Source organism: Syngnathus leptorhynchus, chromosome 13 (assembly GCF_054491065.1).
Source record: "Syngnathus leptorhynchus isolate UIUO chromosome 13, UIUO_Slep, whole genome shotgun sequence".
NCBI lineage: Eukaryota > Metazoa > Chordata > Actinopteri > Syngnathiformes > Syngnathidae > Syngnathus > Syngnathus leptorhynchus.
The window spans coordinates 6,547,907-6,575,557 of record NC_141207.1 but is presented as its reverse complement, the minus strand read 5'-3'; the positions used below and the strand labels follow the sequence as shown (position 1 = coordinate 6,575,557).

Sequence of the window (27,651 nt, the reverse complement as noted above, 5' to 3'; positions counted from 1 at the left end):
CAGAAATTATTTATTGAATAAATAACGACAGTAGAAGGAATAAGAAAAAAATATTCGTTTGATAAAGGAAAACAATCATCTCTACCAAAGTGATGTGTGTGTTTTTCTTTCTAATTTGTATGCTCAAAAAATTACCGAGCGCATCCTTATGTGTATGCGTCTGAGAGTTTGAGTGTGTGTGTGTGTCTCAGGTTATATCGCAAGTAATCCCATAATCCTTCTGGCTTTTTGCTGTGATGTTAGATACACACCTGTTGAAGCGTGCCTGCATGCACGAAACATAACACCTTATGAGGAACACACACACACACCTGATAACGGAGTTCTTGACAAAGAGGGTGTGAACACTTTTGCAACCTCTGTTTTTTCCCCCCTTTTCACTTGTCAAAAAAAGGTATTTTAAAACGTCTTTTTAATAAATTAATCACAATCCATCCAATCACATCCCAGTCATAAGCAGGTGTGCGCACTTTTGCAACCTCCATTTTTTTCCTTCACGAGTCAGAAAAGGTTTTTTTTTATGAGGTAAAATGTGTTCAAATGATCTTGGTGTCGTTATTGATATCACAAAACTGACATTTCAACAAGGTTGTGTCGACTTTTTACAACCCACTGTACAACAAGAAATATTTAACCCATGGAATCCTATGGAATTCTGTCTTGTTCTTTATTGACACGGCCATGTGTGTTGGTCTCCAGGGTCCCCCAGGATCTCAGCCTTCTCCTCATACGCAGCCTCCCCCACACAACCCCAGCAATCCCATGATGGGCCCTCACGGACAGGTAATACACACAAATGCACACACACTCACTCACTCACTCACTCTCGCTGGCTCGGGACAAGCAGCATTCAGGACGGCGTGCCGGATGAATAATTTAGCAGCGGCGGGCCGGACTGGAAGGGGCGGTGAGGCATCTGGAGGGGTTTCTCCCCCACCCACCCCTCTCGGCCAGGCACTCGCCGTCCCGGAGTCCATCAGTAGAGCATTAATATTGCAGCATGGCCTGACAACAGCGCGTCTGCTTGCGTGTAAACGCACCATAAGTTGGTCACGGAGAAGAGACAAGAGAAAATTCATTGTAACTCAAGATGGCGTTGCATAACTTTCCATATTCACAAAATGTACAGCTTTTTTTCTTTTTTTTTAACATCTGACACTGAAGTACTTATTATTTGATGAGACATTGTAAAATACAGGGCCTTTCTATTTACGTTGTGCATTTATGTGAGCATAATGTAAAAATCTGTGGACCCCATATAGAGGCTTGTGGAACACCTATATCTGTCTACAGTGATTTCTTTTCCACTAATTTAGCGAGCAACTGTCTCGCCAGATCGTGAACTGCAGCCTACAAAAATAAGCATGTAGCACAACAAGAAGCATAAATTATTTCTAAAGTCAGACTTCACGCAGCAGTTCAGGTGAACCATTGAAGTGGCCAGTGAGTGAACGATGCATGTTATTCCATCTTATTTTCCAAGCTTATGTTACAATAAACACACAATCGTGTTACATAAGAAGCACCAAGCTGCACAAAATGGAAACCATCATTTTTCCTTTTAAACTGTCTGCCTCTTCTTCTTCTCTTCCATTGTTCCTTACACATTTATTTTTTAACCTCCTTCTACTTATATTTGTCTTTCTTTGACTTCATCTAAATGGCTTACCTGAGGTCTTACCATCCCTAAGTAACTCCTTGCTCGGGGAATGTCATGTCGCTGCGAGCCGAACTCCAGCGGGTGCATTGTTCTGAATTACAACAGCTCCCCCTGTTGACCTACATTTGAATTGGCCACACACACTGGCTACATGAACTTAATCCACATCGTCTTTTTTTTTTTTTTTTTTGCAGCCATTTATGTCGCCGCGGTACCCAGGTGGTCCTAGACCCGCACTCCGCATGCCAAACCAACCACCAGGGAGCATCCCTGGATCACAACCTCTCCTGCCAAACAGCTTGGACCCCACCAGACCCCAAGGTAGCAACTGATTAAATGATTCCAATCGAAACATTATTTTAGTGTGGCTATTTGTTTTGTTTTTAAAAAAAGGCTGTTTCTTCGTTTGTCTGCACAGGACATCCAAACATGGGCGGTCCAATGAGAATGAATCCCCCTCGAGGAATGGGAGCAATGGGGCCACAGGTACAAAATATTGAATGAGAGGAGATCCTTGGTAACACAAACTTGCTTTCCAAATTCACTAACCAATCCCAATGCAGTCATAATTACAGTAAATATGCGTATTGGAAAATCTCCGTGACCGCATATTCTAGCACGCTATCGGAAAACAATCCGAAGCGCTGAAGCTTTAAAAAGGTGTCACGCTTGTAAACAACACTTGAAACTTTGCCGTTTATGTTTGCAATTTGCATAGCGAGAGGCAAACTCACTCACTTGGTTCCGGTGCCAATTTGACAACTTTTTAATGCGAGCTTGGTTCCTCGCTGGAATCTGCCCACTCTACACGCTCCCCCCCCTGCCCACTCACACCTTGGGAGAAATATCACATGCTTGCCAACACATTCACCAAAAAGTTGTGCCAACGTGGCCACACTTTGCTTTTTACACTCTTGGCTGTTGCTTTTCTGTCCTGTGTCCTTTTAAATGACAATGACCGGACAGCTGCTTGATTGTGCGGTAGCCTCGCAACATACACGCACATAAAGACACACACAGAAGATGACACAGAGGCACCCGGTGACCCCCTCCCGCCCGCACTGGGGGCCCCATTTACTACGATGCCACCCTTGGCACGGAGCGCACCGGCAGCTGGTGCGGCATCTGCTCGACAAGTGTAATCGTCTGCTGAACAAAACTCCGCCTCGGAGTGGAGCCTCACCCGCTACACACACATATATCCAAAGCCCGAACAAGATCGTAAACAAAAAAAAAATTAATTCTGAATTTATTTTAAAAAAAAAAATTAAAATGCATAATTACTAACAAGAAAGTATGTTTATTAGGACAAATATAATATCATATATCATTATAATAATTACCTAGGTATTTTTTAATTTGCTACACGCTAAAAAAAAGAATAATTAAAAGTAAAAATAATTTATGTCTGTGTAAATTCTTAGTCATCCAGCTCATAATAATCTGCAAAAATCAATTTCAGGTAATTGGAGTCTTGTTCCTTGTGGGGTTTTTTTTCTGAAAATATTATTTGATGACATCTGCAACTATGCCAGGAGAGCAAAAGCATTTAACTGAAGAAGCGCTGGCTGCTGAACTTCACTCACTACTTGCATGTCTTTTGCAGAATTACGGTGGAGGAATGAGGCCTCCTCCGAACTCCATGGGGCCAGGCATGCCTGGCATGAACATGTAAGGAATTTGTTTTATATATTTGTATTGTACCATTGTCTCATTGCGTCCATTATGTTTTATAATAATGAATATATATTTTTGTCTTCAAGGGGTCCTGGCGGAAGAGGCCCGTGGCCGAACCCCAACAATAACTCGGTGAGTGACACTCCCGTTTTTATTTGCGCTGACATCTGAGCTCGTTTGACATGGCAACATGTCATCTCTCCACAGATAGCTTATTCATCTTCATCTCCGGGCAACTACGTGGTGAGCGTCCCGCTGACGTCTTCTCGTGTTTGTGTGTGTATGCGTGTGTGTGTGTGAGACCATGAAGTGATCTGTCACTTCTGCTGAGACGTGTAAGCCGAGGCGTGCTGACATTGCGCTCACTTTACTCTCCTATTTTTTTGTTTTGCTCTTCAGGGCCCCCCGGGGGGAGGAGGACCACCAGGAACCCCCATAATGCCAAGTCCAGGAGGTGACATATAGACTTTAAAAAATATATAATAATACTTGAAGCACAGAGACTGTCCCCAAAAGATTTGCTGGGCTAAATAGATGCACAAGCGGCTAGCAACGAGCTTTGGCTAGCTATTAGGTGCGGAGAAACACGTTGCAGATTCGGGAAACATCGCTTCTATGGCGGCTGCACTTATACTTATATAAAATAAATATATAAATGTGGATTACATTGAAAAAAAAAATATTTTTTTAATCCTCCTGTGTTTTCTTGATAGATTCAACAAACTCGAGTGAAAACATTTACACAATGATGAACCCCATTGGCCCTGGTGGGAACAGACCTAATGTGAGTAGTAAGAAAAACAAGAAACTTTTTTTTTTTTTTCCCCCACTGACAATAATAATACTTTTTTTGTTCTTTGCAGTTCCCAATGGGACCGGGGCCAGACGGGCCCATGGGTGGCATGGGGGCCATGGAACAGCACCATATGAACGGCTCTCTAGGTGAGTGTTGAAAGCGTTAACTTTTGACTGCAAGTCAGATTGCGCCCTCCAGGGGCCGTCTGAGGAAGTGCTCCCTCCTTTTGTAGCTGTAATTAAAGGAGATTAGATGAGTCGATGGTGCAGATAGGCGCTCTTGTGTGTCTAATACTCGCAGCTTCATTCTAGTCTATTAGGAACAATTAGTAGGCCACTCCTAAGCTTTTCATTTTTGTTGTCTGCTCACAGGCTCTGGTGACATGGACGGGTTGCCAAAGGTGAGGTGAAATACAGTCTTTGTTGCATGTGTGAACACAAGACTTTTTTTTTTTTTTTTAAAGCATGTCCTTCTACTTACTGACTGTGTTGTGCCGTTGTGTGGTAGAATTCTCCCAACAACATGGCAGGCATGAACAATCCCCCTGGCACTCCGCGGGATGACGGCGAGATGGCAGGCAACTTTTTAAACCCATTCCAAAGTGAAAGTGTGAGTAGCGCCACATCTTCGACTACATCCACCCAAGGCCACACCAGAAACATTTAAGTCTGGACAAAGCCCGAATTCAATAAATAAATAAATAAATAAATAAATAAATAAATAAATAAATAAATAAATCCACTTTTTATGAATCATCGAATAAAAATGAATTTTGTTATCTGCATGCAACCAATCCCTTAAATGTCAGGAACAGTCACGGTGGATGTTACAGTATTAAGATTGTGATGAATACTTTTTCTTGATTGCTTTTGTCCTAACAACACGGCATTAAAACCAAAGACGTGCGCATGCAAACTGTCATCATACAAAGACGACTGATGATGATGATGATGATGCATCACAATCTCTCACTGCCACCTTCCATTCTCTAACGTTCTTCTGTGGGCTGGCTGCTCTCCTCCTCCTCTTCCCCCTCCCCCTCCCCCTACTGTATGTACGACACTTTGCTTGCTGCTGGTTTACTCACATGATAATAGTCCATGACATGCTGCTCTAAAAAGGGGGGCTGCATATAGTCCAGTGTTGCTTGACTAAGTTGAATAAGAGTATGGGCTTATCTTTTCTCTCCCTTCCCTCTCTCTCTCCTTTTCTCTCTGTTTACAGTATTCACCCAACATGACGATGAGTGTGTGATTCGTTTATTTTTTTTTTTATTTTATCTTTTATTTTACTTTTTCATCTCCCTTTTATCCTCTTCCCCCTCACCCACGGTGCGTCTTGCATTGCCCTCTTCCCCTTTTCCTCCCTCGTCCGTGTGGATCGGCCGGCGCGCAGCCTCTGGGGATGCCCATGGACAGCAGGACCCCCCTCAAGGGCCCCCATCCCAACGTCTGTAAAATGGGTGTAAGAACATGAGACTTTCTTCCTCGCCTGCTGCGACCACTCTCCCCCCTGATTGCTCCTCGTCGTGAGCCTTGGAGCCTCCCCCCCCCAAAAAAAACCCCCCCAAAAAACACCCCCAGCCCATTCAACCAGTCATGAAGCTCAGCAATGGCACAGGCCCCCCAAAAATCTTTTGTGAAATCTTGACATGTTTTGCTGCATTCAAGACCCGCTGGGAAATATCCCAGTCAGCACTCAGATGTTTTCGATTGAAAAATTAACAAAAAATACTCGGCCAGTATTTGTTTTATTGTTGTTGTTTTAAAAAATAAATATCTATATACATGTACTTACATCATGTGTACATACCGGTACAAAGATAGATACATGATGTACCGTGGCTATAAAAAGCCTACTAGAACATCTCAACATTATTTGGGGTTCATCAGTCACCCTTTAAATGGTAGCAGGTGTGTACTGACGCCCATTTAATGTGGGTTTAAATGTGACCGCTTCGTTCTGAACACAGCCACATCCTAGTTACGAGGGTGTGCACACTTATGCAACCTATTATCTCAGTGCTTTAACTTTATTATTCCCTTTTGAAAAGATAAAATAAATCAATAACACTAGATGGACATGATTCAATAAATTGATTGTTTGTTTTTTTTTCATGTTTTTAAAAATCTCAAACACCATTGGACAAGGGCGTGTAGACTTTTTATATGCACGGTACAGCAAGGTACATCGTGATGTCCGCCAAGTCCGTAAGTAGCAACTCTTGAACTGAAGCAGCTTCATCTAGTATGAGGTCCTACAAACTTCTGGTTTGTAGAATCCAGCATATCTTCAAATCAGCCATTCATCCACTAACAGATTTGATCTTATGTGTAAATATTTAACCCGTATTGTTCTTTTTATTCTTTGATGCATACAATTGTGCCTGTAAATCCCTCAAATGTATTTTCCATGCCCTCAAATCAGTTTTTTTTTTAATGTAGTTTAATCTCGCCTCTTTTTAATTCAATTTCGCCCATTGATATGAAGGAGTATTAGCGCCACACTGTAAAAAAAGAAAATAAATAAATAGTGAGAATTTAACAAAAAATGTAGTTATTTTAAGAGATGAAATAAAGTTGGAATAACATGAGAATTAAGTTCAAATGTATGACTGAAATTGTAATTTTACAAGGCCTTAATACTCCTTACATTGACCATCCAGACAATTAGAATGGTGATTTAAAAAAAAAAAAGCCAGGAGATTCTTCCTTAGTTTTTTTCCTTCATTTTGATTTGATGTATTCGCCGGTCTGAATAATGCACAGAATGTTCCCAGAATCTACTATGTAACATGATTCCTCCTGTACATTTGGCCCAATTCCGAAGGGATAAAAAAAAAAAAAGATATTATAACGTATGTGCTGGGTGGATATCCAAGATTTAGCTCCCAGAGGAAGCCAGTGGGGGGGGGGGGGACACACTCGCCGGTCAACATAATGACACCCAACCTTCCCCTTTCTTCCCTCGAGTGTCATCCCCCTTATTATTTTTTTGTTCCCGTTTTTGTAAATACTGTACAATGCATTTTGATATCATGGACATGTTTTGATATGTCAGTCACTACCGATGAGTACAGCTGAGAGTAAATTATTAATGAAACTGTCCATGTTTTCTTTCATAGAGGAGAAAGGACGCCCGTTGACTATTTGGCGCTCATATGTGACGAAATGTCCAAAACAAAAAAAGTTCTAGGACAAAGTGATGACTAGACGTTCTAATTCAAACCTGACCTCGTGTTGCAATTTTTAATATGAAGGATTTTTCCATTTTGAGCCGGTTAAAACAGGAGTTTGTTTTGAAATGAACATGATAAAAAGTGATAAAAAGAAAAACGGTGTCCTTTGCTATGGAGTCCTGTATAGACACTCTCTCAGTCCTCTGTGTATATGGATCATCTCTGTACTTCTATTGTGATGTATAATACTGTACCATTAGGAGTAAGATCTGCTGGTCATGTTGAGTGTGGGAGGGGGCGGGGCTTGGGGGGGTATCATGGGAAAGGGGAGGGACATCATGGATTCTCCTGCAATGTTCAATATGAAGCAGTCTGTCTCCTGGTTTGCTTTGTATTTCATGCTAGGATAGTTGGGAATCTTGTCTTAGGGCCGTAGATGTCTTGTGTAGGTAATAAAGATGTTCTTTGTATGTTTCTTTATATTGTAAAGTTTCTTTAGACTGAAAGGAGGAGGGAAAAAACAAGATCATTTGCTTATCAGAAAGAAGAAACAATGTATCAATAATAAATGTCATTTGATTTTTTTCCCCCCTCATTGTTTGAATCTCTTCTGCAAAATGCTACAGTCACATAGTTAAATTTAAGTTTCATTTTACATCGTTGCCTCATCAGGTGAATTTAAAAAATACATTTACATGTAATATATCACTGAGTCTGTTTTAGTTGAGGATTATGTGAGAATTTTTGGGACACGAGTACAACATTTCCCCAGTTGATTCGGCCGCAATTCTACCCAATAAGTATCATAAGTTAACACGGTAATTTATTACTTATGAAGTAACGTGGTACGACTATTTAAAGAGTTCAATAAAGAAACGCCTGCATTTATTTTGAAAGTCTACGCCGTCATTACCGTAATGACAGGCGCTAGTGAAAGTTTCACCGGAAGTGGGGGCGATTTGTCACCACACAAGAAGGCTGGCTTTCAGTGTCGATTGAATGAAGAGTTGGGCTGCCACCACAAGTCCAAGTGTTCAAAGGTAAGCTATACATCTAAACACATGCGTTAATTTTTGCAGGACGCTATTAAGTATCATAAAACGTCACTAGCCTTAGCCAGTTAGCTTCCAAGCATAAACACATCAAGGCCAGCTGACACGAGACCAGCTATCCTTGAAGGAATCGTGGGAGAACTTTCGGGAAACTTCCAGAAACGTAATGAAGGCTTGGAAATAGTGACGTCTTGTTCACGTTTTATTAAGTTAAGAGTTAATTGTGGCCGCTTAAGGGTACGTTGAGAGGAGAAACTAAGTGATTCGATATGTTTGAAATCCTCACGAACGGGACCTAGATTTGTGACGTCATCAGACGCGTTGTTGATATCGGGGATTAAATTTGCTTTAACGTTTTGCAGCCCACTTTAGCAACTCCATTTTATGACTGGGAAATATAATGGACCCCGTCGATAGTCAGGGCAGTGTGGCGGTTCCGGCCAAGAAGACCTGTCGGGCGTCGTTGCTCGACAGTGGGGAAGACTTTGAGGTCTTGGATGACGGTGACATTGACGACGACCCCCCTCCCCTGGAAGACGCCGGCGGCGGGGAGGGTCGCAAGGAACCCGAAAACGAGAAGCCAGACCCCGAAGAATCCTCCCAGGAATGGCTGGATGTGCTCGGTTAGTGCTTTGCTTCGTACCTATTCGCAAACACCGTAAAAAAGAAGTGTTTAATAATACAGTGGTCCCCCGTATATTTGCGGTTTCGGTGCTCGCGAGTTTTGTTTGTTACCGGGAATCGTTCCGGTGCAAAGCACTGCATGCCACATAAAACAACCGTACAGTGATATACTGGCAACAGAAGATTGGCACCAGGAATTACGGCAATTAAAACCTGCAAATAATTGACATCCCAGTCGGAAGGACAACAGGGACACCATTGCTAGCATGTACAAATTATGTACAAATTATCATAACAAACCACGAAGCTCATAAATAGTATTAGCTAGCATACTAGCCTAAAAAACACATGTAACAAAAATGCAACACGGGCCAATAGTTTCACTTTTTCGCTGCATTTGTTGCATTCAAGGACCACCAACAAAACAGGACATCAAATATGTGAACAGAAAGCTTCAATGTATTAAACCTAACACTAAGATAATACAAGGTAATACTTTGATGTCTTTGACCTATGCAGAAAAACAAGGGCTGTTGCATTTTGCTGCAGCTGTGTTGCTGTACATCCCGTGGCATTTGAAGAGACATATTTTACTGTTTGCGAGACACTTTTGTGTTGTGTAATTGTAATATATAGCATGTTTTGTCCAAAGGAAATGAGCAACTGAAGAAAAAGGTCCTGGTGGCAGGCAAGGGCCAGGACAGTCGTCCAACGAAAGGACAGAATGTGACTATTAGTTTAAAAACATTCCTCAAGGATGAAACACTGGTGGAGGAACACAACGATCTGATGTTCGCTTTGGGGGACGGCGATGTCATCCAGGTACTTTATAGCAGATTCTTTTATTTGTACGTACTGTTTGTCCAGGCTTGGCTTCAAACACCTCCAGTTGTTTTGATATCAGGTACATGTTGTTCCGACACTGACAGTATGCTACAGAGAAAGCTGCCAAGTGTTTTTTTTTTTTTTTGTAGTTTTTTTTTTTTTTGGGTGGTGTTTTTTGTGACCATTTATGGGGATTTTTTGTTTTTAATGGGCCAAATGTTTTATCTGCATCTTTCATTCTGACTAAAATGTCAAAAGGGGACTCCCCTTCCATTGAAATGAAAAATGGCCAGTCCTTGTATTTTGACACCAAAAGACATCACTTTTTCATTTTGACCTCAAAATGTAAGTTGTACATTGTTGCGATTTTTGCAATTATTGCAGTCCGCTGCTTTTCCTCTTTCAGGCCCTGGATCTTGCTGTGCTGCTCATGGAAATAGGCGAGAAGGCGCTTGTCCAAACCGCTGCTACGTATGCATACGGAAGTTGTGGAAGGTAAAGGCAGCTTTTCTCTCCCCCCCCCCCAATCAAATATACAACCTGTTTTTTTTTTCTGAATGTTAAATCTAATTTTTGTGTTTTTGCAGTCGTGAACCGTCCGTACCGCCCAATGCTGAGCTGACCCTGGAAGTGGAGCTGAAGAAAGTCTGCGACGCAGCAGACCTGGAGCTGCTTCCTCCTCAAGAGAAGATCGCGCTCGCCGATGGAAAGAGAGAAAAGGGCAACGTCCATTATCAACGCGGAGACTTTGCTTTTGCCATCAACTCGTACAGCATTGCCCAGCAAATCACGGAATCCAGCTCCAAAGGTAGTAACACCACAAGTCCACCTCTTCGCCCACAAAAAAACGTAACCACCATCCGTCTTTCTTTGATCTCGACAGTGGACATAAGTCCGGCGGAGGAAAATGAGTTGATAGACGTAAAAGTAAAGTGTCTGAACAACATGGCGGCGGCGCAGCTTAAGCTGGACCACTACGACGCCGCCTTCAAATCGTGCGTCGCCGCCCTCAGTCACCAGCCGGATAACATCAAAGCACTCTTCCGCATGGGCAAGGTGATCATTTCACACGTGGAGTCTAGCGTCCTCATTTGAACTGACAGCCTAATGTTGTATTCTCTCTCCAGGTGCTGGCCTTACAAGGCGAATACGGAGAAGCCATTCAAACTTTGAGAAAGGCACTGAAGCTGGAACCCAGCAACAAGGTAAAATGCACCTTAATGCTTTCTTTCGCCGGACATCGGACAGTGGAAACAATAAGTCAAAATAAGACTTGACGCCCCCCTTTTTATATTGAAGTTGCTGTAAAGGGCCCTTAGATGGCGCCACAAGCCAAACTATCACTGGCCCAGCCGCCAGCTCGTCATTTGAGATGATCTGCTTTTCGAGTGGCTTTAAATAGGTTGAGCCTTGCACGCCGGTGCCATCTCGTGCCTTCTGTTCTTCCGCTCTCACAGATGGACATACAAGGTTCTGTGACTGTGGGATTCGGAGGACCCCCCCCCCCCCAGTCCTACATCAATCTGTCAAACACGACTTGGCTTTTTCAGCTTTTTCTTCACCGTGTCAAGTGTAAATGAAAATACATGTTATTTACAGCTGTGAGATCATTTATTTATTTGTTGGATTGTCTTTTGCATGCTGCAATTTGGAGACTGCATTTTTAAAGGCGGTGCTTCGTGTACCAAATTGAGAATGCACACCTTATCCACTAAGGTGTCAATTTTGTTTGTGAAATAAGTTCGTCTTAGCTTCAAATAAGACTCCCGACTCCATAAATGCATTTGGTAGGATTGATGAATGTTCCATTTCTGTAATTGATTACTAATAACAAAAAAAAACACCATTTGTCAGTTTGGCGCCGGTTGTTTGTCAGCTGCATGTGATGAATGATGACATTTTTTTTAAATGAGTGAACTATGAGAATGATCAAGCTTCTGTCATCCATCTGTGCATCACAGGGAAACACATTGTCTTTGGCATTCATCATTCCCTAACCGCCCAAGTATAAATGTCAGGCTGTTGTCCTCTTGACACATTTCCATTACCAATGTTGGCTCATTTGTGACCATTTTGCCCCCTGTAGACAATCCACGCGGAGCTGTCCAAACTGGTGAAGAAACATTCGGAGCAGAAAGGAGCCGAGCAGGCCATGTACAAAAAGATGCTGGGCAACCCCACCAGCAGCGGCCCACACAAACACTGGACCAAAGCGTCATGGGTGAGTCCCTCTCACGTGAGCTCAGTCCAATATCAAGATACTTCACTGTCTCGGCAACTGGGGGTTTTCCAACCTGTGTGAGGGGGAAACCTGTTCAATTGACTTTCATTGTGTTAGGATAAACATTAAAGTGCTCTCCACCCCCTTCTTTTGTCATTCCTTCCACCCCTTTTCCTCTCCAGGGTCTCAGCTGGAAGTGGTTATTTGGCGCCACAGCAGTCGCCATCGGCGGCGTGGCCCTATCGGTGGTCTTGGCTGCCAGAATTGAATTGAATTGAGTGGAGCGTGTGACAATATTTTGTTTCCTTCCTAGATGTTAAATTACTCTACTGTCACTGCTTGATGCGTTGTAGTAAATGTACACGTCCCGCACTGAATGAATCTGCCCTTAATACAAAAAAAATGCCAACAACAGTGACCATTTTTGTGTGTTTGTAAATTTTATAAACATCTGAATAAACTTTTTTTTCTCTGTCATCACATCTCTGTGCTGGTTTATGGTTAAGCGGATGAACACCATTCTAATAGACATACCTCCAGATTATTGGGATGTTTTTTTTGTTTGTTTTTTTAATCTGAATAGGGAAAAAAATGGCTTTCGGGTTTGACCAATTGTGTATTTTAGTCAAATCGGATGTATTTTTATAGCCCTTAAAGAAAAGTCTTAAGGGTTTCAGAGCCTATATGTAGATTTGAATCATTTGTGTAATACACATTTGCTTAACAATGATGTAAACATGATCTAATACCTCCCACACTGAAATTGAGCCTGCCTGAACGTGTTTGTCAACTAAGTGCTTTTTACCGTAATCTTTTTTTTTTTTTTTTACACATCATGAAACAAAGTGAGGGTTTGTTTGACAGATTTTTTAAATTGCTGTTCCAACTATTTCCCCAGTTAGGTCGCTTTTCCCCCCCACCCCCCACTAAACCATTTTAAATATTTGAAAACTATAACTGGATCCATAAGTATTTTGTCCTCTTTTAATTTGTAATCTCAATTTGACGTGCTCATAGGTGGGCGTGTCAATTAGAAATGTGCTGTCGTGACGTCACCGCGTGACGACAGTATTTGACTAACCAATTCTAAAGAAACGGGAATTATCCGTTTACGGCACAAGTGCGCGCGTTCCCCGTGCGTGCGCGTCTATGCTTGTGTGTGCGTGTGTGTGTAGCGGCGGCGGTGGGAACGGCAGCCAAGATGGCGGCGCTGAAAGAGGAGCGGAGCTACGGGCTGTCCTGTGGAAGAGTGAGCAACGGCAGCAATGTCTCCGTCTTCCACGTCAAACTCACTGACAGCGCGCTGAAGGCCTTCGAGGGTTACCGGGGTGGCAAGGTAAGACCACCGCCGGCCCCGGCGAAGCGAGACATTTCGGGTTGAGGTGAGGCAGGGAGGGGGGTTTGTTGGAAGTGTGTCCGCGAGGCTGTGACAGGCGGCGGCGGTGGTAGTAAAGCCCGAATGTGGACGGTGGGAGGGGGGTCGGTCCACTCCAACTTGCTAACCCCCCTCTTGAGCTCCGACAGGCGGCCACACCAGGGGAGTTTAGCGGCCGCACGGTTCTCCTACTGAGCCGCTTGACTTGAATGTGGCAGCTAGCTTTTTTTAACCAGCAACAGCCAGACTTGAGTCTGAAATTGACACTGGACACTCGAGTTTCATATTTTATTTTATTTTATTTGGGGGTTAATTCCCCTCCCTGGCTAGCTTGGCAAATATCATATTTCACTCCAAACTTGTTTCCAGAAAGTTTGTTAAGATGTCAAAACAGTCTGGTGAAGCAGCCAGCAAGTGGCCACACCATCAGTGGTATCTTATTTAAGAAAAAAACAAAACTATTATATAGTAGTGTTCTGACTTATGAGTTTAATTGGTTCCATGACCACCCTCGTAACTCCCTTCACTCATCTCAAACCAAGCCTCCCTAGTGAAATGAATTGAACTGGCAATAATCCGTTCCAAACCTTCCTCCCCAGCCCCCCCCCCCCCCCCCAAAAAAAGTGTCGTTTTAAAACAATGAATCAAATTAAAAAACACGGTGACGTTATTCCAAATGGAAACATTAAGATTTGGGTCTTAAAAAGTTGGTTGTCATCTTCATGACGGCCAGCTGAAGGAAACCCTAAGTATGATGAGGCCCTCAACAAAAATGAGTTTGATGCTGCTGGTTTGATTTGTGGAAATAGCTCTGCCATGCCGAAGCTTCTGCTACTTGCCCAGAAGATTGCCTTCTAACATTTCAGCCTCTATAAATATTTGACAGGGAAAACCTGGCTGATCAGGAGAAGTAGGCCTTATCTTCTCATGCAATGTTTGTGTACAGCGCCACTGACAGCTGATAAGCACCAACTATGAATTGTGGCGACTAATTACCTTCCTGTTTGTAGTTTAGTTTTGAAATACAGTACTGATATTTTCATAGGAGTGAATATTTGTGTCGTGAACTTCACACGGCATTGTGTTTGTTTATATTTTTGAGGGGGAGGTAGTAACATTTCAAAAGCATTTTTTGCAGTATTGTCATGGTGGTATTTTATTTGTTTTGTATTTTACATTGAGCTTGCTTGTGTTAAAGGGACTGGTTTTTTTTGGACAATGTAGTGTTGCTGTCCAGTAGCATTATGGGGGTTGGGAGATTGTTTACGATGTCGTCCAATGTGAAACAGCAGCCGTCAAGCAGTGAGACGACCCCGGAGCGTTTTGATGCTTCCTGTTTGAGACGTGACTGTCAGCTGGTCGTGCCCTCATTACGACAGCAGCGGCAAATGATCCCTTCCATCTCTTGCTATGCCCTCGATTCTACCTTAGAAGGTGGAAAATTGCCAGCTGCACTTTTATACAGACATGCGTCATGTAGTAGGCAGGAAAATAGCAGCTTTGAGTTTACAGCCAGTGTAAAATGGGGCAGCAGTGACTTGTGGAGTCAGATCATTTACTAAAAACATACGCCCAGAACAAAGGTATTCATTCAAAAGACGGAGAGTTTAGTCTGAACTACTGGCCTGTCATACCTATTGAAGTTTTACAATTTTCTAGCATTTTATTCAGGTATGTGTGGACTTGAAAATGACCATGTCGTTCAATCTGAAGCAGCCTCAGAAGTGTATATCGGAACCTCCCACTTGCAAGTTCACCTATTCGCAGATGTCAGATGTTTATATATTTTTTAAAAAATTTCCACTTCGCCCCGTTCCCTCAAAATGTCCCAGGTTAATTCCGACAACGCGCCAATTTCCCCTGCGAATGCGCCTTGGTTTGACAATGATTCCAATTAGCATTGTTGGGGCTTAGCGTGAAATCTGAGTGTCATTGTTGTTGCTTCTTCTAAAGAGCTTTTGTTAAACAAAACATTTGTGACATTTAGCTATAATTTGCCATTTTCAATGGAAACGTTGGAAATGATGAAATCCAGTCATCCTAGCCATCTATGCCTTCATCTGTTTGATTTTCATCAATTGGGAACGTGATACTTTTCATAATACAGACAATAGGCATGATGTGTGTAGCAGTGGAGATGAGCTTTGGTCGGTAGCTTGAAGCGGGTTAGCATGTGCCACTGCAATGGTTATTTAAGGAATGCTGACACTCCAGTTTCAGCTGATCATGGGACAGGGCGAGCGAAAGGAATGACCCTACCCGCTTGGGCCAAATACGACTCGAAATGTCACAGTAGTCCTCGGTCGTGTGGCAACCGGCGATCACGTCACCCCGTCCACCCCCGGGTGTCACGGCGTACACGCCAGCCACACTCCCTGACCCACAACACCAAAGCGGCGGCGCGTATGTCACGCGTTGCCTCGGGCATGCTTTTAAAGCCCAGCGCTCTGCCAGCAGAGTGAGTTTATGCACACGCAGGTAAGCTCTTGTCATTTGAATGATCTTCTGTCACTCATTAGGGAAGTACTAATGAAACAATCAATGGCCAGATTTGTCTTAAAGATTTTGCGTTCTTCATTGGCATAGGCAGAATAAAACAAAAACCTGTTAGAAGTCCAAAAGAGTCTTTTATTTTGCTTTCGAATTTCTTCAGTGTTTTTACATTTTGAGTCACAGCAAAAGATGATGTCGTGTAAAATATTTGTTGAGCATCGCCGTCAACAGAACAGGGCGGGAGATGCGAGCATCGGGTGTTAAATATAACACCTCTGTCCCGGCAACACGGGATTCCCTGACAGGCCAATTTCTGTTAGCGCTTTTGCTACCGCTTCTAGCTGGCAGCCCCATCCGCGGCCTTGTCATCGATCCCACGGTCCAGACCTGTACTCTGTCCCCAAGCTTAGCTCTGGAACATTCTGGGATCAGGTCCCACAGAATAGTGGCATGTCAGCAGCCTATTCAAACGAACGGGCTGATGGTAGCACTATGTTTGCGCAGCCGGGAGGGGGCTGGAGTCTGAACTGCTAAAAGTAGTGCGGCGGCGGCAGCGGCGTTGAGCCTTGACCAAGGAGGGCGGCTCCATGAAAGGCCCGGTGTTCCTGGATAGGTTCTTGATGTTTGCACTGTGCTCAGCTCAAGAAAGTGAAATGCTCTTTTGCCAGAAAAACATTTCTGTGTTTAAATGGCCACAATTCCCCCCTCCCCCCAACTATTTTACATAGAAGTGCAGCGATTAATCGATTACTTAATTTATCGATATTGATTTTTGATTTTCAAAATGTTTTCTGATCCAATTCATTGACTCGACAATAATAATTGGTAAAATTCAAATTAGTTTCATTCCTGGTTTTCTACTATATCCACTAAAATGCAGTGAAGCTTGAAACAAAACTCAGAATTATGATTTAAAAGGCGGAACTTTCAACAAATTTTGACGAGACGTGTTACTTCCCTAAATTCATAATTTCACCACTTTCCATCAAATGTTTGACCTTAAACGAATGAATTGTGCAGTGAATTATGCAAGCAAGGTGCTTTCTGAGCAAGTAGCTGTCACATGACCTGTGGAGTTTGCAGAACCAGCTTCACTTAGCCTGTCAGGAATGTCAGGGCAGGATTTGCAGCCAATTACAATTTCTTTTGTTTTGTTCTCAAATGCAGATGACAGCCAGTAGAAGCTCTGAAAAGACTTCATGACACCTCCGAGTCATTTTGAACAATTTGAAGTCACTTGATTGATCAGACTCGACTCGAGTGACAAGTCGAAAAGTCGTGACAACTCGTGACTACCGTTAACGCTTTTGTCGCATTTCACTCGTGACCTCCATTGGTCAACTATACATTCCGGAAAAAAAGACGATTGAAGATGAAATGGAGTTGATTATAGGCTTGAGAAAAGCGAGAGTAAATGCTACGTATGCCAGAGTACAAAGCGTGATTGACTTGACCTCGTCTGAACTTCGAGTTCATTTGAACCGTGTGGGAGGGGGAGCAGCTCATTTGACTTCCTCTTTGTGAGGTGTGCGTGCGTGTTCTCACTCTTTGCTGGAATATGAGTCAAATTTCTCTGTTTTTTCTGCAGAAAATGTCATTTTAATTGGCATTGACATCAAAATCAAAACTCTAAACCATGTGATTTTTTTTTCCTTCTTATAATGTCAACGCTAACTAGGTCATGTTAATGCATCACACAGAATTAGTTCCTCATTCCATTTTCTTCTTTTAATATGGGTTGTGATTAAGCAGAAAACCTCATAAAAAAAAATCCAACTCGACACGCCGCACAAAGACATAATAAAATCTTTCATCCCCCCCCACCCTTCTCCCTCTCTGGTAATGGTGACAAATGATTACGTGTCACTTGCGGACTAGACTGTGTGTATTCTGCTGCAAGTGTGGCTGAAAGTATTGGGATCATGTCAGCGGTTGGCTCCCACTATTGTCTGCGTGAAGGACCCCAATCATCACTCATGTGTCCCAAGAACAAAATGATTGCAGACTTGCTTGCTTACGTTATGCTCGGCTCCCTCTCGATTATTGTCGACAACTCGTAGATGTTATCGTTTACATACAAATATAACTTGACTGCTGAGCCCATTTGAATTCAGTGAATTGATGATGTTGGTTTAAAAAAAAAAAATTGGTGAATTGTACAAATTGATGACATTTGTCCTTTTTCTTCCCTTATTTTAGGTCCGGTCATCACAACCATTGATCACATTTAAGGGAAACCAAGGGGTAAGTCATGGCAGCCACACATTTGTTTATTTGTGTGCAAGTTTGAATTATTATTTTTTTTTTCCTGTGAACTTCTCATGGGTCACGTTTGTCATATGTACGCATCAGATGCTTTGCCACTTGTTTGTGATTGGCTGTTGGAGCTTATTAATACATCAGATGCCTTCCAAAGTGATGCGGCAGACTCACCCCGTTTGGAAAAATGTGTCGCTGCTGAGGCCAGAATGTTGGGCGCGAGTGTGAAAGTGGCGAAATGACACAGCAGATGCTTTTGCGACACCATTTCAAGTGCTTGGACGAGCGCACGCGTCACGATGGGGAAGGCAAGAATTAAAAAAAAAAAAAGTCTTCAGGCTGCAGGGATTCAGGTAAACCCGTTTATAAGGCACTACGACTCTCGCTTAATATTTCAGTAACGTCGAGCTTTGTCGCTTTTCCGGGAATATGCTGAGTTTCACTCGGCCATCGGTCGCAGCGGCAGTTTACCCCATCTGACCTTTTGTCCACACGGGCGTCCATTGTCGCTCTACTTGTGTGTCTCTTTGGTCGTCTCGGCGGCTTTGGATTTGTCTGTTTTCTAATGAGTCCATCCTGAAAAGAGGTATTGTTTTCTTGATGCCAAGCAGAATGAAAAGATGAGCAGACTTGCAGGCAGGACAAAGCAGGAGGGGGTGTTTGGACAGCCTGTTTAAATCCACTCGTACCAGTAGCCAAAGCTATAAACAGGGCATTGTTTGTCGGCAGGATGTGCTGTCTCATTTGGTCTTCTCGCAATGTCTTAATACTCACCTCGTCTGTTTTGTGCTCGCTGTGAGGCAAAGCACTTTAAGTGCATTTTACTCGTAGCGCTGTACTAAATCAGAATTGATCAAAACAGAGCCTGGTAGATACACAAGTGGGTTTTAACCACTGAATAAAGTGACTCCTTCTACTGGAAGTGGACTTTATTCTTTTTTTTTTTTTTGCAGAGCATAATTTGTAGCTAAGCGTTGCTGTCCTGGTTTGCTTTAAAGCAGCAGACATGGCTATGTCCGCCAGTTTCATAATAGCGGTAGTTATTCTAGTCTCGGTATTGGTGCATTTCTTCTTTCATTCAACATCATTCATTTGGCACTTCCAATCCCTCCTCAATTTGCCTCAGCAACAACTTGGCACTCTTATTCCATTTTCTGAGTGCAGTGCATTCCAACTTGTCTATTAGGCCTCAGCTCTATTCCGACCATCACACTTACAAATTGTACGCATGTTTTGGGCCTGGGAGCCATTTGGTGTGGGGGAGCCTCGCTCTCCACTCATTCTTCAAAGTGAGTCACCCAGTCAACTGCGTCAGTCCCTCTGTGGCTTCGCCTTCCCCGCATCACAATCCCTCTCACGTCCATCCCCTCTGGCTTCTGAGTTCTCCCGACTCAAATTGCAGCATTACATTTTATATCTCGGTAATGTATAGCTGCATCGTCGCCAACCGACACTCACCCACCGCCAATAACACTAAATTACAAACAAACCTGTGCGGTTTATGTCTTTGCACTCGATGGGCCTCGTTTGTTTGATCCGTCAGCGAAGCAAACGTGATATTTCTCAGCGATGTCCTTCGGGTGAGTTCTTTACCTTGTGTTCATTGTAAAGGACACATTCGTCAATAAAGCTCATTGAAAAGCAATTCTTGGGAGTAACAACAAGTGTGTGTGGTGCGACGCTAGCGTGGAGCAAAACAGACTGGAAATAAAGGACATGTATTTATAGTGGGCCACCTGCAGCCTTCACACACGTCAAGCCCTTCGGTAAACAGAGACGATGCCTTCTACACCGCGGGGGGATGAGCAATGTACTGTACGTAACGGACTTAGCGCAAGATGTCGCCGTCAGAAAGTTCTTGCTTCAGTCTTTGCTCACATTTTAATTTATTTTACAGCCACCGCCCCCCCGTCCGGTCCACAAGCTATGAGAAGAAAATTGTGAAAGCATTATGACAAAAGTAGTTGCGGTGTTGTGAAAGCCAATTTTGCTTTGCGGTAAACAAACACAATGCACTCTAGCTTCTTTATTTGTGTGAAATAGAGAGAAATATCTCAAATAGTTGATCGTTTCAGAACAGTGGAGAATGAAAAGCAGTTGTGGAGCTTTTAGAGGCTCTCCGTGTTTTTTCAGTAAGATGAATCCCGGAGCACATTTGCCGTGGCCCCCGGGGCGGATCTTATAGTTATTTCAAATTCAAACAATGACGTGTTTTAATTGTAATGAGATGGAAAAGAACAAATATGATATGCATTCCCACGCTATGGAGTTAGCATAGGTTTTCAATTATTTTGCATTAGGGGAAAAAAAAAAGAGGGCCTGCCATATATCCTTGGATAAGTGTTTTTATTCCCCCTGGTCCTTTCAGTCTGATGGTTGTTTCATGCCGACGCCAAGTTGTCATTTTATTTATTTCATAATGACTTTTCTTCCGTTCCTTTTTTTTTTTTTGTCTCCTTTTCCCTCCTGCAGAAAATTTCAATACCACGGTCCGAGAATTCCCATGAACTGCACACGTTTACTTTCTACCTGTCCAACGTGGGCAGAGATAACCCGCAGGGCAGCTTCGACTGCATCCAGCAGTACATCAGCAGGTGAGGGCCAACACACTCGGGCCGCAAGCACATCATTATAAAACATATCGCAACTCGCTCACACTTTTGGGATGTGTGAATCAGTTTTGTGAATGTTTGTCACAAATTAATCAATATGGAAGCGATTCTCCTATCGTATCTTCCATCGATTAATCGGCATTTGCACAGGGGTGTGTAGACTTACGATATCAACGACATCCATACCAAACTCCCTGGAAGTCAGAAAGATCCTTCGTCCTTGAGCCCCAGAAATTGACCTCTAGTTGTATGCGGTCAAGCACCCTTGACACTTTTCGTACCAAAGCACATCGACACGTCTCATTGCCGTCCAGCTGCGCAGAAGAAATAAAAAAAATAAAATTAAAAAAAAAGCGCTGACTGAATCAAATGAAACTGGAACAGAAGCCAGAAACCAGAAAGGAGACGGCGAGTGTCGAAACTCCCACAGCAAAGCCGGTCACGTGGAGTTCAATCACGTCTCCGAGTGCATCCTTATCAGCTCGCCGAGTCAAATGACGGTGCTCGGCCTCGAGCTGCCGCCGCCGCCGCATCTCCTTTGCTGCCAAACTGTCAAAAAAGGGAAGCGGTCAGACGGAAAGGCATTCGGTGTGTTCGTGCGGAGAAAGCCACAGGCGTACGCTAATTGGGAAAGTAATGGGTGCATGTTAAAAGACTCAAACCATCACGAAATAAAAGATGTTGTTTATTGAAATGCTTTGTCTGTAATAACACGCCACACTTTTCCCCTACTGAGTCTTTGAGTCGCCCCACCCTGTTCCTCCTCTCTCACGGTCTCTCCTTCTTTGTTTTGGCAGCGAGGGTAGCATTCAGCTGGACTGTTTGGGCGCCATCCAAGACAAGATTACCGTATGTGCCACGGACGATTCTTACCAGAAGGCCAGAGAAAGCATGGCCCAGGTCGAGGAGGAGACGCGCAGCAGGGGCGCCATTGTCATCAAGCCCGGCGGCAGATATGTCGGTGAGCGGCGGCGTGCCTTCAGGAAGTTGCCAGGAAAACAAAACGCATCATTAAAAAATGAAAATATCCAAATGCATGGAGGGAGGTCAAAGAGGAAATTGCGCGTGCCGCAACCTCCCAAGCTGAGACGACCACAGTTTAGTACACTAATTATGATGCCTCCTTTTTACTTTTCAGGCAAAAGGGTTCAGATCCGGAAACCGGCATCGACCCTGTCCGACGTGGCGCCCTCGCGCAGGACCTCTCGGCCCGTCATCATCTCCAGCAGCGCGGTCAAGAAAGTAAGCACTCAGCACCGGCCGCTCCGAGAGCGCCTGGTCCACCTGCTGGCCCTCAAGCCTTACAAGAAGCCCGAGCTGCTCCTCAGGTTGCAGAAAGACGGCCTCTTGCAGTCTGACAAAGACTCCATGGACAGCCACCTGCAACAGGTCACGTGCGCTCGCTGATGACCGGTCACTTGATGACATTACCACTGATCTCCTTTTCACCCAATAGGTGGCAAACTTGAATGGCAAAGATAACACCCTCACATTAAAAGACTTTTTATATAAGGAAGTTCTCAAAGACTGGCCCGGATACACGGAAGGAGACCAGCAGCTTCTCAAGAGAATCTTGTTCAGGTCAAGAAAAAGATTTGATTTTTCTGAAAATCGTCACACTATTGCAATTCTCATTATTGCCCTTCATATTGAGACATACAAGTCCCCCGGAAGCCGATTTGAATCTGTTCTGAGCGACGTTATCAGATGTTCCGTCACGCAGACGTTCTAGTCGGAACTCGTGCTTGCGAGCAAACACCTGTCCTTTAAAAATCGAGGCTATTGTGTATCGGGTGGCAACAGAATGTCACAGCTTACGGAGTCACGGTCTCAATAATAATTTTTAATCATGGATGTTTATAAGGCAGCTATTGTATGAGTTGCCTCTGATGAATGACTTGTGACATGTTGTCATTAGAGCAATGAATTATGTTTATTGACATCAAGGCTGTTGGCTTTCTTCCCAGTGGAAGAAATCTGGTTCCTCGCGATCTGCTAGCAAGGAAATGCTAGCCTCCAGTTGGCTATTAATATAGATCAGGCAGCAAACAACTCAACAAAACATGAAAATCATCTCGGAGCGTTCCCTTATTTCAAAGTATCGAAATACTGCGACTGCGGTCGATACCAAGACACCCTCTGTTCAAAACATTTCTTTCCCATGTAGATTATTGTGTGGATTTATTTTCCATTCATGTCATAATTGCAAGACAAGTTAATTTATGGAGGAAAATAAATGGGGGGGGGGAAAAGGAGCAGCGTTTGTTTTGGTGTACATACACACAGCTACTTGACTATACTGCACGTGATGCAACCGAGTTCTAGCACATACTGATCTCTGCAGTAGTCCAAGGTTCGACTCCCTCTACAGTATTCTGGCCCCCAGCAGAGACACAAAAACATTTTGTGCGTCCAAGTAAACTGATTATCAGCTGTGGCTCATTTACTCTGTTATGTTTGTGTGCAAAAAGTACAAAAGCTTAACTTTAGTGGTGCGCTTGCTCAATTTGGCAGCTTTAACGCAGCTCTTGTCGGACCAGTCGCAGCCCATCTGCATCACTGTGGAAACATGGTGTGTCACTTATTGGAAATGAATGCGTTTGTTCTTTCAGGAAGCAGTGCCAGTCTCAGAACAGTGCCGCTCCTCCTCCAGAGGAGTTAGCCAGCAGCTCACCGTCTCAGGTGAAAACACAAAACATGCCATGATGATATGTCATTTTGGACATTTACCAAGTCTGTTGTTAATGTTGTGTTATTTTTGTTTGCCAGAAACGTCCCGCTGCAGACTTCATCGACCCCCTCGCCAATAAGAAGCCGAGGATATCGCACCTTGCCAGCAAAGCCGCACCGAGTCCTATTAATGGCAAGCTCAACTCATCCAACGGCAAAGGGGAGGCAGGCGGAGCGCAGCCGGGACTCGGCGCTCACCTGTCGGACGGCGCCCCGTCGTCCGGCTCCCAGCCGCTCCCCATGCTGGATATCCCGCGACCATTTGAAGCGTTGTCAGACGTCAGCAACGACTCCAGCCATAACGGCAAAGACTGCGACGTCCAGGAAACCACGGCGGAGAGGCTCGGCCAAGCGCCTACGCTTCCTTCGGCGGCGGCGGCCCCGCCTCCCGTCGGCGCGGCTCCCGCTCCGCCCCCCCGCGCCGAGTCGGCGGCCACCGGTAGCAAAAAGCCTAAGAAGAAATCCAAGAAACATAAAGACAAGGAGAAGAAAGACAAAGAGCGAGCCAGGGGTCCAGAAGAAGAGAGGAAGAGCCCACACCCAGTGCCTGAGCCTGACAGAACCTGTGAGATGAGCCCAGAAAACCTCAAAAGCAACAGTATTCCACTCAAAAGCACAAGTGAGTAGCAAGTCTTCTCATCCTGGATCCTTTTCTCCCCTCATTTGTTTTGAGCAGGAAGATCATTAATTGCACTATTATAGTAATAATAGAATCCCGTTTGACAAGTAAGAACTCTCTCATTTGGGCAGGGTGTGAGTCATTACGGGCTGAGGCGCAAAATCCATTCATGATTTGGTCTCATAACATAATGTATTTACATAATTTATTTAGAAAGTAACACTAGGGACTAAAAAGCGAATCAGACTCTCATATTTTGCTTCATTAGTCATCACTCGAATGAGTCATCTTTTTCAAAAGTGCGTGACTCACTGATTGCACAGAGACCTCTGCTTGTTCACCTTCATCCATGTGGTTTGATACTGTTTTTCCAATAACTCAGGAGTCTGGAATACGACGTGAATGCACTTGTTTATGGAGTTACCAGTAAATTCATACAATATTTTTGGGCTTGTGTTTCAGCTCTGAATGGGATGTGCAATAGTTCTAGTATTTCATCGTCACCGGAGGTGGCCGACTACTTATTGTAAGTAGTTCAACGCTGTCACACAGTTGCTGTGTTTTGTTTCCCCTCCACATTTGTTGGTAGAACTTTTATAAACTGAAATCCTTCCTTAGGAAATACACAGTGATCACATCTCCAGAGCAGCGTCAGAGGTATAAAAACGACTTCAACTCTGAGTACACCGAGTACCGTGGTTTGCACGCTCGCATCGAAAGCATCACCAGACACTTCACTGAGCTGGACAATGAGCTGAAGAAGTTGCAGCAAGGCACAGACAAGTACAAGGTAACGTTTCTCTTTTGGAGGCATCGAATATCTTTGTGCAGCGCCAATATTTAAAAAAAAGTGTTGTGTACGTTGCAGACAATCCACAATCAGATACTCCAAGAGTATCATAACATTAAAAAGGTAAGTCAACTTTTTCCCAAATGATGTCACTCCGAGTTGATATTTCAGTGGAACTAAGCATAAAACAAATAAAGTTATCATTGTGATTTGAATGTCTTTAAAGCAACCACTTAACTTACCTACGAACGTCCCGATTTAGCTTAATGCTACCAAACAATGCAAAATGCCATAAACGGGCTGTGACAAATAGTATCAGATTCAAGGTGTGATAACACTTTAACACTAACGGTGAAGCAACACCTGTAGACAGATAGTAGCCCAATACTCACTGGCCAAAATATTCTTCATCCTGTGTGAAGAGCAACAGTACCTCAGCTTCCTGAGGACCTGTGAAGCTGTCTGTATTATACTGCCCCCATGTGGCCAAGATGCACATACACAGCAAAACGTGGTAACTTTATTTTGAAGTTGGAGTCAACATGATTGTGTGTTTTTATAGAATATATCAAGTACTTATCAAAAACATTTTATTTTGTAAGGAAGCTGAATGATAAGTTGGTAAGACAATTTGAGATGAGTGTTTTGTGTTAGGAGTGTGGTTACAGAATGAATCAATTTCTATCTCAAGGTGCCACTGTATGTCAACATTTGTTTTGTTCTCTCTGTCCCTTTCAGATCAATCCCCACTATAGCCAAGAGAAGAACCGCTGTGAATATCTGCACAACAAACTGGCACATATCAAAAAAGTCATCGGCGAATACGATCAACAGCAACTCTGAAAGTAAAAGTACTTATTTGGATGAGGAAAAAGGGGGTGGGAGGGGACGCCTCTGGAATATATCTATTTTTTTGCATTTGGACAAAGATGCTCTCATTTAGGCCAAAGGCTCACGTGAGGACTCGAACAAGGACGCGGAATCTTTGTCCTCTCTTTTCGTTGCGGAAGATGTCCCTGCCGGCCCTCGTAAGGCTTTTTTATTTTATTTTTTTTGTCTTTCCTTTCTTCCAGTGAGATATTAAAAAATCAGGGAATTTAAAAAAAAAAAAAACCCAACATTTCTTTCCAAGGAGATGTCTGTCCTGCTTTTGAGACTTGGAAGCGCAGGCCAAATGTTTGTTTCAAGTTAGGAAAATCAAATGAAACAGTCTTCCCCGCCTTATATATTGAGATGTATTTATTTTCACAGCCACAAAATGACGGGGAATATCAGAGCTTTCTCAAGGCCATCCTCTCCTCATTTTGAACGTCAGCCAGTATTTTATTCAGAAGCTGCCTTTTGCCCTTCATCTCTCTTTAAAGAGAGCCCACACATGTCGATGGAGTTGCACGCTGTGCTTTCCACAAGTCTTAAGTTCCACTTTATTCACAAGCGCTTTCAAGTTTTTGGTGGCCAACACAAAGCATCTGATCCAAGTTACAAATGGATGAAAACATCTTAAGCTAATGCCTAAAACAAGCATTGAACCCAAAAATATTCTACTGAAGTGATGGATTTTTGGAGGAATTTCAGGGTGAACCTAAAACTCACTTTCCAAGTGTTGAATCAATCTCGTGTCACTGTTCCAGTACTTTTTGCACAATTTTCTGTTCTCCCTACATATTTTCACTTGGATGCCTTTCTGTGACTCCTCCAGTGTATCTTTATTGAAACCTGGTAATGACACTCTAAACTCAGTGGCCACATTCGTTTTTGAACAAAATATATTGTATCATCAAAAAGTACTGAAACAGCTGACATGCGTTGAAGTTCAAAGGTCAATTGAGGTTCCTTTGTCAAGTGTTCTAGGTTCAACCCGTGAGCTTTTTATGAAGAGCATATATATCATCGCAATCGTACATTTAAGTATTTTCATTTCCCATCACGTTGCGTCCGCACGACTGTTAACACGAAGCCATCCTCCCCCGTAACAGACCTTTGCCCCGCTACCACTTTTTGCCTCCCCCCCAAAACTTGATGTCAGAGAACTTTTGCATCAGGGGTGGGAAACCTGCAACCCTTGTGTGAAGAAAAATAAAAAAAGGAATCTGGAGCAACTGTGATGAAAAGCCCACAAATGCTCACTTATTTTGTCGTAAATTTAATACAGCCACCCAAAATGGCCACCTGATAGGAAAAAAACATCCCCTGCTTTATGTGAAGATGACAAATCAGCACTTTCCTCAGTCACCCTGCTGTTATCTGTGAGGGTGTTTTACTTATTTTTGTCCAAGTGATTTTTTTTTTTTGGGGGGGTGGGGGGTTACTGGAGCAGAGTGTAACGATTGATGAAAATCCAAGCTCTGCTCCAATGTGATCAATTGAACTCCTCGTGTAAGGAATATTTTTTTCTTCTCCCTTCAGTGCTTTCCTCGTGAGAATTTACAGCACTCTTTCTGTTTGCGTACTGACCTGCCCTGGTCTCGAAGAAAATCCATCGGGAGGGAATCTTCAATTCAGCAAGGCAGGAGTGATTGTGCCAAAATGTTGCCTGTTGTGTATACATTTTCTTTTTCCTCACCTTCTCTTGTCTCGCTGATAAGCAAAAAAAAAAAAAAGGAGGGGGTGAGGGACTCGGGAGGCAGATGAGTCTGGAAATGTCAGCGTTTAAAACCCAAAGCACGCTTTTTTGAAAACCATAAGGGACTGAAATGATAAATCTTGTTTCAATAAAAATTCTTTCAAATCCTAATCGATC

At 43.4% G+C, this 27,651-nt stretch overlaps 3 protein-coding genes and 1 long non-coding RNA gene across 8 annotated transcripts in view; 3 read left to right on the top strand and 1 right to left on the bottom strand.

The window, feature by feature from the left end:
• Positions 1-7,065, top strand: part of LOC147047182 (single-stranded DNA-binding protein 3-like) — a 71,056-nt gene extending 63,991 nt beyond the window's left edge. For 2 of the 4 annotated variants that reach the window (XM_085927473.1, XM_085927474.1), the window contains 12 exons: positions 700-783; positions 1,855-1,981; positions 2,079-2,146; positions 3,267-3,331; positions 3,424-3,469; positions 3,545-3,580; positions 3,737-3,791; positions 4,051-4,121; positions 4,201-4,279; positions 4,505-4,533; positions 4,641-4,742; positions 5,529-7,065. In XM_085927473.1, coding sequence (XP_085783599.1) covers positions 700-783; positions 1,855-1,981; positions 2,079-2,146; positions 3,267-3,331; positions 3,424-3,469; positions 3,545-3,580; positions 3,737-3,791; positions 4,051-4,121; positions 4,201-4,279; positions 4,505-4,533; positions 4,641-4,742; positions 5,529-5,609 — 843 coding nt within the window. In that variant the 3' untranslated portion in view covers positions 5,610-7,065. Of the gene's footprint in view, positions 1-699; positions 784-1,854; positions 1,982-2,078; positions 2,147-3,266; positions 3,332-3,423; positions 3,470-3,544; positions 3,581-3,736; positions 3,792-4,050; positions 4,122-4,200; positions 4,280-4,504; positions 4,534-4,640; positions 4,743-5,357 lie in introns of all 4 variants that reach the window. The other 2 variants (XM_085927475.1, XM_085927476.1) reach the window with 1 other exon arrangement.
• Positions 5,732-8,481, bottom strand: LOC147047181 (uncharacterized). The gene is made up of 3 exons (XR_015067862.1): positions 8,225-8,481; positions 7,566-7,811; positions 5,732-6,639 (listed from the first exon to the last, which is right to left on the bottom strand). It is a non-coding gene; the product is annotated as an uncharacterized LOC147047181 (long non-coding RNA).
• fkbp8 (FKBP prolyl isomerase 8) lies at positions 8,216-12,515 on the top strand. Its single transcript, XM_085927477.1, has 9 exons — positions 8,216-8,351; positions 8,726-8,986; positions 9,640-9,809; positions 10,219-10,307; positions 10,400-10,620; positions 10,696-10,868; positions 10,940-11,017; positions 11,899-12,033; positions 12,216-12,515. Exons 2-9 carry the CDS (start codon positions 8,764-8,766, stop codon positions 12,309-12,311), a joined length of 1,185 nt encoding a protein of 394 aa, XP_085783603.1. The 5' UTR covers positions 8,216-8,351; positions 8,726-8,763; the 3' UTR covers positions 12,312-12,515.
• A 618-nt stretch (positions 12,516-13,133) lies between these two features.
• Positions 13,134-27,645, top strand: ell (elongation factor RNA polymerase II). 2 transcript variants are annotated; one of them, XR_015067969.1, is made up of 13 exons: positions 13,134-13,369; positions 18,101-18,145; positions 20,633-20,754; positions 21,570-21,733; positions 21,911-22,161; positions 22,229-22,353; positions 23,385-23,454; positions 23,542-24,121; positions 24,584-24,647; positions 24,740-24,911; positions 24,990-25,034; positions 25,650-25,939; positions 27,318-27,645. XR_015067969.1 is itself a non-coding variant. In XM_085928144.1 (12 exons), exons 1-12 carry the CDS (start codon positions 13,235-13,237, stop codon positions 25,752-25,754), a joined length of 1,878 nt encoding a protein of 625 aa, XP_085784270.1. In that variant the 5' UTR covers positions 13,134-13,234; the 3' UTR covers positions 25,755-27,645. The 2 variants fall into 2 exon arrangements, 1 of the variants encoding a protein (XP_085784270.1); XM_085928144.1 differs by having other exon boundaries at positions 25,650-27,645.
• Positions 27,646-27,651: the final 6 nt, after the last annotated feature.